This window comes from Prionailurus bengalensis, chromosome E3 (assembly GCF_016509475.1).
Source record: "Prionailurus bengalensis isolate Pbe53 chromosome E3, Fcat_Pben_1.1_paternal_pri, whole genome shotgun sequence".
NCBI lineage: Eukaryota > Metazoa > Chordata > Mammalia > Carnivora > Felidae > Prionailurus > Prionailurus bengalensis.
In genome coordinates this window covers 32,683,329-32,696,808 of record NC_057357.1, presented here as the reverse complement: position 1 = coordinate 32,696,808, position 13,480 = coordinate 32,683,329, and the positions used below count along the sequence as shown (strand labels likewise).

General features: G+C 54.7%; 1 protein-coding gene across 8 annotated transcripts in view; it reads left to right on the top strand.

Annotated features, from left to right (window-relative positions):
- CLEC16A (C-type lectin domain containing 16A) overlaps window positions 1-13,480 on the top strand; it is a 203,420-nt gene that overhangs the window by 42,574 nt on the left and 147,366 nt on the right. For 5 of the 8 annotated variants that reach the window (XR_006294234.1, XR_006294235.1, XM_043560530.1 and 2 more), the window contains one exon: window positions 9,946-10,177. Coding sequence is in view for 6 of the 8 variants with exons in the window: in XM_043560530.1 (XP_043416465.1) it covers window positions 9,946-10,177 (232 nt within the window). In the remaining 2 variants the exon portion in view is untranslated. The remainder of the gene's footprint in view (window positions 1-9,945; window positions 10,178-13,480) is intronic. The other 3 variants (XM_043560532.1, XM_043560531.1, XM_043560534.1) reach the window with 1 other exon arrangement.

Genomic DNA, 13,480 nt, shown 5'->3' with positions numbered 1-13,480 from the left:
CCGAGGAACAGCCAGGAACAGCATGGCAAGGCAGAGCGTAGTAGGGTGGGGCCAGGGAGGGAGGGAGAGCCCGAGGCACGTGGTGCCTTTGGAGCCACTGGAAGACTCCGAGGTTTACACCAAGAGAAACGGGAGCCTCGTTTCCTTTGTGTCCCCAGTGTTTAGCCTGGCTCCTGCAGTAAACATCAGTTGTCTTGAAGTAATGAATCACCGTGAGGGAATCGAGCATCTTGTCTCGAGCGACTCCAGGAAATTCAGTCTCGGTCAGCGCCAAGGTCCTCCATCTGGGAGACTTGGTTTTGCTCAGGGTGCTTTGTCTGATGGGAGGCTGGGCGCGGGGGTGGGGGTGGGGGGTGGGGGGCAGGGGGCAGCATGCGGGTGAGAAAAGGGCCGCTCCGTTCACTTTCCTGTCTGATGCTCCAGCAGTTTAATGATGATGGGCCAGGAGGGGTGTGGTGTGAGTCACTCCCTGCCCAACTGAAGACCGTCACGCTCTTCTGTAGCTGTAATCCCAGGGCACGGTCGGTGGGTTTTCCCCAGTGAGTTAAGAGTTCCTGGCTATCCTGAGATTGCTGCCCACTGACCATTTGCTGTGATGCTCATGACCTTACCCCCAGGGGCCCTCTCGGAAACCTCCAGCTTCATGGACAGAGAGAAGGGAAAAAACCACTACAGGGCTGTATGTGCTCACACAGTATCACCCTGGGGGTCACTCCTGTGACAGGTCATTCCCTAGTAAGAGGAGCACCTGTCCGCAGAGCACGTCGTGCGTGCCAGGCTGCCCGGCTTGCTCACCCCTCTTGTCCTTCCCACACGCGTTTCTGGAGCACCCCCACCTTCCAGGCAGGTACCGTGCTGGCCTCAGGGCATACAGGATGAATAAGACAGACAAGGTCGCTGTCATGACCTGTCTGGTCGGGGGAAACAGACAGTAAACAAGTGTGTCCACGTAGATGGGAGATTTGGATCTGGCAGGAAGTAGAAACCAGCTTTGAGAGATGCTGGTGACGAAAGGCTTCCCGGAGGAGGCCTGGGTTGAAGACTGAAGGACGAAGAGCTGAGTGGGGGGCGGGGGGGGGGGGGCGTGGCAGTGGGCAAGGCGTGGGAAATGGTGGGTCAGAGACCTTGGTGGAGATGAGCTGCCTGGCTGGGATCGGAACAGAGGCCACTCTGTCGGAACCACTGGGTCGGGGGGGGGCGGGTGGGGATTTCTTCTTGTTCTCCTCCTTTTAGGCTCCTGATGACCTGGTGAGGTGGCTTCATCGTCACAGTCTCCCCGTGAGTGGGCCGACGCCCCCAGAGGTTAGGGGATCATTCTGCTGTCCCCCAGCGTGAGGGGATCGCTGGCATCCCGCCCCAGGTCCCCATGCTGTTTCTGTTTCTTGTTCTCCTGCCGCCGTCTGCAGCGAGATGTGGGCTTCTGGACTGAATGTTTCGGGTGGCGGGGAGTCCCCAGTGATCTCTTTTGAGAGAGTAGGACGTAGTAGAACAGTCCTTCTGAAGAAAAGCCAAACAAGGGCTTCGTGTGGCATTATGATGGAAGAGTGTACGTTATTTTGCGTAAGCATTGTGCCCTGCAGCTCATTTGTTCCACAGCATTCGTTAGCTTTTTTTAAAAAAAATTTTTTTCTTAACAGTTATTTATTTTTTTGAGACAGAGAGAGACAGAGCATGAATGGGGGAGCGGTGGAGAGAAAGGGAGACACAGAATTCCAAACAGGCTCCAGGCTCTGAGCTGTGGGCACAGAGCCCGATGTGGGGCTCGAACTCACAGACCGCGAGATCATGACCTGAGCCGAAGTTGGAAGCTCAACAGCCTGAGCCACCCAGGCGCCCCAGCTTTTGATCGAATGTCGGGCCTGTCACTGAAGGGACGGACTGGGCAACGCTAGGCGTCGAGGGGACAGAAACGGTGGCCTGGGTGGAGCCGGCCAGGGATGGGAGGGGCCTGGCCTCCCGCAGGCCTCGCGGCACCCTAGAGGTTGTCTTACAGGCGGTCACGGAGCCTCCGGATGTGAGCTGCTGCTCCTGTCCCAGTGACGGTGCCCAGCGTGTGCACGGGGCGAGTCCTCCGAGCTTGGAGAGCGCACCGGGTCCAGACCGACGGCACTTTTTTTGTTTTTTTGGCCCTGCGGCCGCGACGCTCCCCCACGATTGGCCGATTGATGGAGAAGCATGCACGTCCCTCTCGTTAATGGAAGTGGCCTGTGACTCGTCGTGTTTGTCCCCGATGGGTTTTGTTTTCCCCCGTTTCATGTGGCAACATCGCCCGGTCGCCTCGCTGACGTGGTTGCGGTAGCATGTCCCAGACGTGCCCTGGGGCTTCGCGTCAGCAGCCCCGTGTCACCGAGGGTCTGGCACCTGGCACGTGCACCCCTGCAGCTCCCCTGAGCTGATGGTCCCTGCCGTTTGCTTGCTGGTCCCCACATTCTGGAGCGGCTCCCAGGCTCCCTCTGCGGCAGTTATCAGCCGAGCTCCCCTTCACTGCCACTTGCAAAGCCACGTGCTGTTGGTTATGGTTGGTGCAGGCCCCTGGGTCACCGTGACCCCCTGTGACACGTGGAGCTCCCTGTATATGAGACAAAATGGGGAATCTTTCCGCGTCGTGGTCGGTCATGACGATGGTCAGGTCGGAAGGCCGCCTAGTCACCTGTCCCTGAGTTTTTGCTCCACAGGTCTGTCCACCCGCTGCTCCGGTCAGCCTGACTGGGGCCTGGCCGGGCCCCACGTCCACCCTGCGGGGGCGGGGCTGGCCCCACGCCGGCAGGCTTGGTGGGTGCTTGTTGACGAGGGGGTGAGCTCTCGATCGGTGCGGCCGGGTGGTCAGACAGGTCGGCCTGGAAGCCAGACTCCCTGGATCCGGATCCTGGCTCTGCCTCTGCGGGACGCCAAGCCAGTCCCTCCCTCTCTGCCTCTCCCCCTGTCTCTAGTCGTGTGACGGAGAGTCAAGCGCGTCTGCACGCGCAAAGTGATCACAGCGGCACCGGGCACGTGTTCGAGGCACGCTGGGTGTGAGTGACGGTTGTGAGTACCTGGAAACCAGTGACAAGGGAGTCTGCTCCCTTCTGCCACCTCACAGCGGCCCCGGAGGGGGGAGCGCTGATTTGATCTGGTGCCGGTGGAAACCGAGGCCCCGGGAGAAGGTGGTGGGCAGGGGGGCCCTGCGCCTGGGCTCCGGCTGCTCTGGCGTCTCCACAGGTCCCACCCCGCCTTTGTGCTGTCCGTCCCGCTGGTCCCAGCCCCCGAGGCTGGGTTGGGGAGGGGGCCCAGGGGCTGGGTTGGGGGCTGTCCCCCGAGGCTGGGTTGGGGAGGGGGCCCAGGGGTGCTTGGGGGAGGCCGAGTCTAGCCCATTAACAAACCAGAACGTTTCTAGGAGCTAGGGAGCCAGGTTTAAAACAGAATGGGACTGTTTGTTTTTAGAAGTTAGCCCCTCCCCTGCCATCTCTTATCTCTTCCCTCCTGGTTGGTGATCCACCTGCCAGGGGTCGGAGGTGAATAAATATTTCTAGAGCGCCCGTTTGTGGCGGGCATTGTGCCCGGCGTGTTTGCGTTCAGGGTCTCATATCAGCTCTGTGGCCACATGTGCTGCAGCTGCTACTGTCTCTGTTTTACTGATGAGGAAACCGAGGCTCATTTGGTCAGGGCCACCGGGCCAGTAAGTGCAATGAGATCGTGCTCAGGTCTGCCCTTATGCTGGGCATGTTTCTGTGAGTCAGCGCGGCCTGCCTCCTTGCGTACGGGGAAAAGCTTTCTCCTCTTTCTCAAGCCCCTCGGCGGAGCTGTTTGAACAGGAGGATTCTAGTTGCGTCCTCAGGAGGTGAGCGGACTAGGCCCGGGAGAGCCTGGGAGGTGAGCGTTCTCAGATATCGCAACAGCTCCTACAGAGCCCGACACCAGAGCCACGTCATCTGTCCTTGTCCTTATCCGTCCCCTCTCGCTACCTGTCTCCTCCTCCTTTCCCTCTAAGCTAGGGTTCTTCACGAGCTCCATCATGAACGGGTGGCTGGAGAGGCCGCCCAGCTGGTCCAGCACTACCCCCTGACTTGCCGCGTGTCTGCTGCTCTCTGGGGAGCTGGCCAAGCGCATAGTGTCCTGGGACACCGCTGCGGTCACCAGACACACCAGCTGTATGGCCAGTCAAGAGCGAACGGCCAGAGCTCTGAGCTGGCCTTCCGACCATTCTCCTCCCAAGTGTTCTGGTGAGCTCCTGTTACCATTCAAGACTTGGATCAGTCATTTCCTTCTCCGCGAAGGCCTCCTGAGCTTCGAGCTTCCCCCTCATGCCCCCGCCTGACCTGGCACAGCTCCCCACTGCTTCCTCCCTGCCCTCGGCGTCCATGTGGACGCACAGCGGAACGTGCTTCCTGCTGGCTGGGCCGTGGGCTCTGGAACGGTAGGCCCAGGGCTGCGTCACTGTTGGTGTTGAGTGTGGCTCAGTGAATGAGGTCAGTCCCCTGACGACTGCAGTGAATCCCCCTTCCCGAGCTGTCTCATTTGCTCTTGGCTTGCATTTAGGGCATTAGGGCAGTCTGATTTTATTGAAAATTCTTTAGGTACGTGGTGTTTTTTGTTTTGTTTTGTTTTGTTTTGTTTTTTTAATTTTTTTTTTTTCAACGTTTATTTATTTTTGGGACAGAGAGAGACAGAGCATGAACGGGGGAGGGGCAGAGAGAGAGGGAGACACAGAATCGGAAACAGGCTCCAGGCTCCGAGCCGTCAGCCCAGAGCCCGACGCGGGGCTCGAACTCACGAACCGCGAGATCGTGACCTGGCTGAGGTCGGATGCTTAACCGACTGCGCCACCCAGGCGCCCCTTGTTTTGTTTTTTTAAATGTTTATTTATTTTTGAGACAGAGAGAGACAGAGCATGAACAGGGGAGGGGCAGAGAGAGAGGGAGACACAGAATCAGAATCAGGCTCCAGGCTCTGAGCTGTCAGCACAGAGCCCGACGCGGGGCTCGAACTCACGGACCACGAGATCGTGACCTGGCTGAAGTCGGACGCTTAACCGACTGCGCCACCCAGGCGCCCCTAGGTACTTGGTTTTTAAATTGAGGGATAACTTAAGGTGCAGTAATCTTAGGTGTATCAATGGCTTCATACTTAGGATTACATTTGTATGTAACTTAGGTCAAGACCGAAGACATTTCCGAGGGGCAACTGGTAGTTCAGTCATTTAAGCGTCTGGCTCTAGGTTTCAGCTCAGGTCATGATTTCACGATTCGTGGGTTCAAGCCCTGAGTGGGGCTCTGTACTGACAGTGTGGAGCCTCCTTGGGATTCTCTCTCTCTCCTCCTCTCTGTGTCTCCCAGCTCTCGCTTGCTCTCCCTCAGAGTAAATAAACTTAAAAAAAAAAAAGAGTACATTTCTGGCATCCAAAGACATTTCCGGTAGCTCCTTCTTAGCCTGTAATCTCCTCTCCCACCTTTCCCTCAGCAGCTGACTTCTAAAGGTGCCTTTTTGGTGTGTGTGTATTAAATACGTATCTTTAGGGGCATTAAATACGTATCTTTAAAGGTATTCTTCACATTTAAATGGCATTGGTCGTGCTTCCTTGGGGCACAGCGACTGGATGACATAGACACGACTAGAGCCGAAAGTAGTTCCCCAACCTCACCGCCCTCTTCAGAAGGAACAGCTGTTTTCAACATGTGTAGCCTTGCCGTGTGGACCATCGTGCACACACCTGTCCACACGTACAGGTGTACATGCTTTCGCTGACAGTTTTGTTTTTTGATGGTAAGCAGACTGCTTGATGGGTTACCCGATTGCAACTTGCTTTTTCACGTGCCGTCTGCGCCTGGTCTAAGGGGGCATCCAGACCTCACAGAGGACGCCGTTTGACGTCCGGGCTGTCGGCGGTGCTGCTGCTCCTTGGTCAGCTGCCTGGGCCTCAGGTGTTTGCACCCTCCTTCCTGACCCCTTGCTCCACACCCCTGCCTCCGGCCGCACACAGCCTGCTCTCACATCGGGCAGCCCCAAAAGGCCTGAGTTACTTTTGACCCCTGGGGAGTCCCCGTCTCCAGTATTTACCTTTCATTTTTATTGTTTTAGGTTTATTTATTTTTGAGAGAGAGAGAAAACACAAGAGGTGGGGGGGGGGCGGTGCAGAGAGAGAGAGAGAGAGAGAAAGAATCCCAAGCGAGCTCTGCGCCATCGACACAGGGCTCGAACTCACGAAAATGTGAGATCATGACGTGAGCTGAAAGCAAGAGTCAGATGCTTAACCGACTGAACCACCCAGGCGCCCCTTTATTTGTTTATTATTAAAAAAATTTTTTTTAATGTTTATTCAATTTTGAGAGACAGAGTATGAGGGGGGGAGGGGCAGAGAGAGAGGGAGACCCAGCCTCCGAAGCAGGCTCGAGGCTCCGAGCTGTCAGTGCAGAGCCCGACGTGGGGCTCGAACCCACGGACTGTGAGACCGGGACCTGAGCCAAAGTCGGATGCCCAACCGACTGAGCCACCCAGGCACCCCCTTCAGTATTTACCTTTCAAACAAAGATAGCAGCCTGAGGTTGGAGGGGGTGAAGGCAAGAGGAAGGTGGTGTTGACCTGCAGGCAGGAGCTGACGCTGTAGGGAGCAGTTCGGCCCTCGGGCCACCCCTGAAATCACACTGCTGGCCTTGAGCTGGCCTTGAGCCCGGAGGCCGGCTTGCGTGGCCCAGGGCCCTCCCACTGCATACCCCGGCTGGGTAAGTGGCAGAATCTTTGCTGTCAGCAGGGAGGGCCCCATATCTCCACATTCCTCTCGCAGCTCAGGCTCTGGGTCCCTGGGAGATGAGCCCTCGGTGACACCCGAGCTTGCGGCATTTGGGAAACACAGGCGTGAGGTGCAGAAGGCTTTCCTCTGGGGCACACGTGGTGTGCTGGCTTTATGAGAGGATGAACCCCAAGGCCTTCTGATTTGTGACTCTGCTGCGAGCCTTTCCATTCTCTTGGTTCCTTTCACTGTGCTTGCTCTTGCCCTGGGCTAATCTCCTGAGGCTGTGAGGCTTCGATTTTCTCCTGTCCCTCACTTTTCTTCGTTGTCCTCTCACGTCGGGTCCAGGCCCTGCCCTGCTGCAGGCACCTGGTTTAGTGCTGAGAGCGCAACAGGGGAGGGGTGAGGTGGGCACACCTTCCCCCCGGGGTTTTCCATCCAGAACATCTGGGATTGTCCGCTGTCACACGGAGATTCCAGGGAGGCTGGCAGCCAGGAGGCTCTTGACTGGGGCAGCAGGAGTGATCATGAGTCTCTGTCCACATTTCCCAGCCAAGCCTGATCAGCTCCTCCATGTTAACTGTGGGGGTTTCGATGCTGTCAGGATTAAGAGAAACAGGCTTTTAAACACAAAGGAAAATTAAAAAGGGAACATAAAGTCCATAATTCTAATGTCTAAATGATCCTCGATGTGTTTTTGTAAAAAGCTAGTATGAGTGCAGGATTAGAAATTTGAAACCAAAACAGAAAGGTAAAGAAATGAAAAAATTGTACGTGGACCACCTGCCTTCTTTTCCCCCCAAAGATGAAATCCCAAGATACTCTTAGGCAGCTTTCTGGGGAGACCTGTTCACAGCATCACGCGTAGCTTTTGAAAACCTTTGCCTGAAGGGGACCCCACTGTGTTCCCTGCTCTTGCTTTCTCATCCCGATGCCGGTCCTGTGTTGGTGTCCGTAGGTACAAAAGGCCTCAGTCTCTCTATCATTTACGTGGATTCCCATTCTATGGACAGGCCATAATTACCTAACCACTCCCCTCTTGATGGACATTTAGGTTATTTCCAGCTGTTTACTGGGTAGGTTGCATTTTAAAAGTTTGAAATTTCCCCAGTAAGCATGTCTTCCCAACACCTGATCGTCGAGAAAAGCAGATCCCTTTGGAAAGTTTTAAACTTTATTTTCACAGTTGACTCTTTTCTTTTCCTTTCTTTGCTTTGCTTTGCTTTGCTTTTTAAGGAGGCAGGGAAGGGAAGGTGACTCTCATATGTTGGATGCATACTACGGGAACTTTACGTCTGTGACTATGTTTAGTTCTAGAAGGCCACGATTACTTGCCCTGTGATTTAGACAAGGACTCTGATGTTCAGAGTCGACCCATAGCTCATGATAGCCTTCAGCCGGGGTTGCATGGCTCTGACCGGCCCTGGGCCTGGCACACCGTTTCACTCAGCTCGTTCTGCCATTTCTGTGCATCCAAGTTCACACACAGCTCAAGGGGAAGTTTCTCTATCCACCCATGTGAATTTTTTTTACATTTTTTTTTTTACATTTTTTTTTTTCAACGTTTATTTATTTTGGGACAGAGAGAGACAGAGCATGAACGGGGGAGGGGCAGAGAGAGAGGGAGACAGAATCGGAAACAGGCTCCAGGCTCCGAGCCATCAGCCCAGAGCCTGATGCGGGGCTCGAACTCACGGACCGCGAGATCGTGACCTGGCTGAAGTCGGGCGCTTAACCAACTGCGCCACCCAGGCGCCCCTACATTTTTTTTTTTAACGTTTGTTTATTATTGAAAGACAGAGAGAGTCAGAGCGTGAGCAGGGGAGGTCAGAGGGAGAGGGAGACACCAAATCCAAGGCAGGCTCCAGGCTCCAAGCCGTCGGCACAGAGCCCGACACGGCGCTCGAACTCACACACCGCGAGATCATGATCTGAGCCGAAGTCGGACGCTCAACCGACTGAGCCACCCAGGCGCCCCCATCCATGCGAATTTTTGCTTGGACCTTCTAACTGGGTGGTATTTTGCTCCGCATTGAGTCTCAGGTCTCTGTTTCAGAAAGCTTTGATTGTGTATGGCATGCTCTAAGATTCAGTGGGAGTAGGTGGTGATCAGAGGAAGCAGGCATTTTATCTTGGGACCCTGTTTCCCTGGGCTCGAGTCCTTCAGCAGGAGATGGGGCGGGGAGGGGTTGTCTAGAGCTGCGTTCGATCATACAGCATTGTAAGTGGGCTCTGATGGATGCCGTCTGTCAAGGGGCGCATGCTCGGAGTGCTGCCACCTCTGGGCTCTTTGCCGTTGGCATCTGTAACGTGCTCTCTGGGTTTCCTGGACAGGAGGATCATGTCTCAATTTATCTGTCATTTTTGTGGATGAATAATCCAAAGTGAGTACATAAAAATGAATGTTTAGATTTAGATGCTAATTCGGCTTTCTATTAGGTTCTGCCTTGAGTGTTATTGAAATTAATCTGTGTTCCTTGAGCACATCCCGCTTAGTATTGGCAAGGTACGGTGGGCCTCAGAGTACAGTTGATGGTTGTTTGGGGTACATTCAGAAGATCGATAAACCACGTCAAGATAATGGAAACGTTCTCCTTAAAACGTTTTCCCTTTTTAAAGACAAAATGACGTCTGGACGTCGTGCATACCCCAAAAAGAGAAAAGCGCTTCATTCAGAATCCTGCCCCAAACCGATCAGTTTTCTTTTGTCTTGGTTCCTTTCTAGACGTGGTCCGTTTGCATGTAACTACTTTCTGAGGGGTACTGAGTATGCAACAGAGTTTGAGCTCCTGGCGAGGCACCCTTCTTTCGGGAGGAGCTTGGGCTGTGGGGATTGGGCAAGCTTCGATTTGAAATCTGACTCTTGGCTCAGGAGCTGTATGACAGTGGGCAAGTTACTTAGCCCTTCAGAGCCTCTATTTTTCTCACCTATAAAATGGGAGGGGCGTCCCTATATCTCATGTGTGTTTCTCAGACAGATGAGTGACCTTTGAGAAGCACAGAGCCAGTGTTGGTAATGTATAGAGTTTCTGACTTAGGACGGTGAGTAGGTAGTAAATGGTAGCTGGTGCTATCGTTTTGATTATTTAACAACGATGGAGTTAATAATAGTCGTAATGACGAAGTAGGAGGCAGCATTTTTTGTTTCGGAACCGCATTTCTTGGGGCAGCAGCTCTCGGGCAGCTGGACCATAGCATCCGGCGAGATTCCGAGGTTCACATCCGTCTCTTGATTTCCCTAGGCCAAGCCCAGCATTCGGTGCTTCATTAAACCCACCGAGACGCTAGAGCGGTCCCTTGAGATGAATAAGCACAAGGGCAAGAGGCGGGTGCAAAAGAGACCCAACTACAAAAACGTTGGGGAGGAAGAAGATGAGGAGAAGGGGCCTGCCGAGGATGCCCAGGAAGACGCTGAGAAGGCTAAAGGTACTGAGGGTGGTTCAAAAGGCACCAAGACGAGTGGGGACAGTGAAGGTGAGTGCCCCCCTGAACGCCACCCTGCGCCCGCGCTGCGAGCCAGGCAGCCGTCTGTGTCTGGTCCCCGTCGTGTGTCCGTTCCCCACGCCGGTGTACCTCATTCTACGGGCCCAGCCATTCGCAGGCAGCTGCGGGCAGGTCCGCCGCGAGGCCTGCCCTCATGGGGCGGGGGACCCGGAGCAAGGTTCTTATTCACACCCGGGCCCGCTCCCCTGTGGGTAAACACAGGGGAGCAGACCGTATTTACTTGGCTTTGGCGGTGGGGACATGGTGAGCACGTGTGCCGCGCCCAGAATGGTGCCCGGCCCGCATCCTACGTGTTTGCTGCAGCGGCTGCTATTTCTGCTACGAGTGCCATGCTCGTTTATTGGGGTTCTTCTTGCTCCCCATAACCCGCAGTGAGGAGTTTTGACACAAGTCATTCTTCCCAGCGCACTGCAGGAAGCAAGCCGCGTTTCGTGAAATTATATCCATTTGATGAGATCACGTTGTTTTGGAACCGAATAATCCAGTATCATCCCCTAGAGTCTCACATTGAGATTTGTTCAAAGTCCTGTGTCGGGTGAGGTACACTTGTGTGTGGTGCACATGTGTTCAGTAAGCAGAATCATTCCTCCCTCTTTTGGCCCCTGCTGGGGATGATTCTGGTTTGATTTCCACCTTCCTCTCGTTCAAATGCTAACACCTTCTCAGTCTGGAGAGCACCGTCTGCTCTGGAACTGAGCAAGCTTCAGCTGTGGAGTCTCTTGTGTCATGGGCCGGGCGCACAGCCACGCAGATGGGGTCTCTGGCCACGGCCGTGGGCGCTCAGGGTGGGGGTGGGGGTGGGGTAGATGTGGGGTGGGGGCTCGGCTCTGGACGTGAGCTCCACCACGCTCCTGGGACAGACACGGGCTGTCGCCAGCACCCACCGTGGGCCGTCCTCCTGGGTCCTGGGCTGGTCGTGGCTGCTCCCAAGCCCACTGTCCTTGGCCCATCACCCTGGACTGTGTGAGTCCCTAGTCAAGGTCATCTGAAGCTGGAAAACGGAGCAGAGCAGCTCATTAAATCACCGACTGGGAACTCATTTGTTTTGGGGAGTTTGCTGAGTTTATGGAGCCAAAACCCGCCCCCGTCCCCACCCTGCGGGCCCCATTCTGATTTTCTTGGCAGTTCTCAGTGAATGCCACGATCACATTCCGATAAGTATAAGCAAAGCGTCTCTCCAGTGCCACCCTGCTCTCTCTTTAAGGCTGAGATCCCAGCATGCTTTTATTTCTGTGTAAAGTATACAGTAAGCATTTTGGCGTCAGAATTCACTTTTGGCTCACAAACAGAATCACTTTGGTGGGGAGGTGAGGGGCAAATGCAAGGTAAGCAAGCCATCCTAGTTTGCTTATTGGGATCTTTTTTTTTTTTTTTTTTTTAAACTCTGGACAAAACTGCTTCAGCGCTGGGGTTTAGCTGTCCTGTGGCCACAGTGGGGAAAAGGAGGAGGATTTCACCCCATTTTCCCATTTTGCACTCTGTGTTCCTGTCGATTTTGTTTTGGAAGGATGCTACCTCTTTCATTCCAGTCCTTTTAAGGGCTGCTCTCTAACCAGGCCTGGCCATGACTAACCCTGGTGTGGACAGGGCAGGCTTGGCGGTGAGCACAGTCAAGTGAGTCAGCGGGCGGCCCGGTCCCGGCGTGCGGAGCTCCAGCGGCTCGGCAAGGCTGCCGTTCCAGCTCACCGCTGGGATCGGGGTCACAACTCCCCAGATGCCGAGCCGGCCCGCCCTGTGTGGGGGGCAAGCGGAGAAATGTTCACAGGTCTCCAGAAGCCCGTTTTCTGGGTGGTTACTTGGCGGGGTTGTACCAGACGGGGCCCAGGAATTTTCCCAGAGGCTTTACTTGGACACTTGATGGTGACAGTAGAGTTTGGTCGACCATGGCTCCCAGCAGCCCTCTTGGCATTTTGGTGCCCTCCTCTATTTTCCCGGATATACATTAGTCATTCCAAAATATTACGGACCTGTCGTCTTCCCCCACAGCTCACCGTAAATAAACACGAGTCTCTCGGGCCCGTCCACCAGAGGCACCTAACTGGGCTGTGGCAGCTGTCACGTGAATGGTGTACCCGATCCCTTAGTTATTCTCAGGTTTAAGGTGCAGCTGGGGGCGTTCTCTCCTTAGACTGTGTTTGGGTGAAACCATTCGTGACCTGGAAGGGTGTTAGGCATGGCGTTGATGCGGCGGGGCGCTAGGAGGTGCGATACTGGCCCTGCAGTCATGTCTCGGTTTCCTGGGAGCCTTGAGTGGTCTCCCAACTCAAACCGTGCCTCAGTTTCCCCACCTGGAAATTGAGTCTAAAAAATGTAATTCGTGGGGTGCTTTTTTTTTCTTTTTTAAATGAGTATATGTTAGGAGTCTTGTGGTTGTAAGAGTTGGAGGAAATTCAACTCGAACTGGCTTCAACAAAAGGGTGATTATTGTTCCCAGAACTGGAAGGCTTGGGCGGGGCTGGCCTCAGGTGCAGAGATGACCACGGGCAGTGCCAGGCTTGCATCCTGCCAGCTCACCACCAAGCAGAGAAGGAGCTGAAGGCTAGGGGCCAATGCTTGGTGACACCGAGGAGCCTGGCTGGCCCACTGCCATAGAGGGGCGGTCTGTGCCGATTGGCCGGGCTTGGGTCATGTGTTGACCCCACAGTGACACCCTCGGTGAGAAATAGGGTGTGTTTGTCAGAAGAAGGGGTCATGCGTGCTGGGCCCGCGGAAGCAGCAGACGCTCCACTAGAAAGCCACAGCGCTCCTCTGTGCCCCTCATCCCCCTCCTGGCTGTCTTCTCCCTCACTGTTTGGGGTGGATCTGTGGCTAGTTTCTCCTCCAAATTATTTTTTCTCTAGCAAGCTTCTTGCCTTGCCCCTGGATCTAGGGGTTCTTGGACCTCCCGGTTGTAACGAGCAGGCAGGGGTGACTTTGAAAAAGGAGATGGTGGTTCCAGCTCCCCCTGCACAGCCTGCCACCCCCACGTTAGTGGGGGGTCTTCAAAAGGCAGCATCAGGCACAGGCAGACAAAGGCGTATGGTCGTGAGTTGGTCGCAGTTCTGCCTTGGCCTGATTTAAATGTGGCATCAACATGCTCTTTTTCTACAAACGCAACCAGAATTCACACGTCCTCCACATTTAAGCCCAGACAAGGAAGTAGGGTGAAATGAATGTGGACCCTCCACTCGGCCTCAGGTCCCAAATGACGGGTGACTCATTCTGAAACCAGAGAATCACAGGGCCCCTCAATCTGCAGCAATTGCACACCGAAAGGAAAAAGACGGGTGCCCT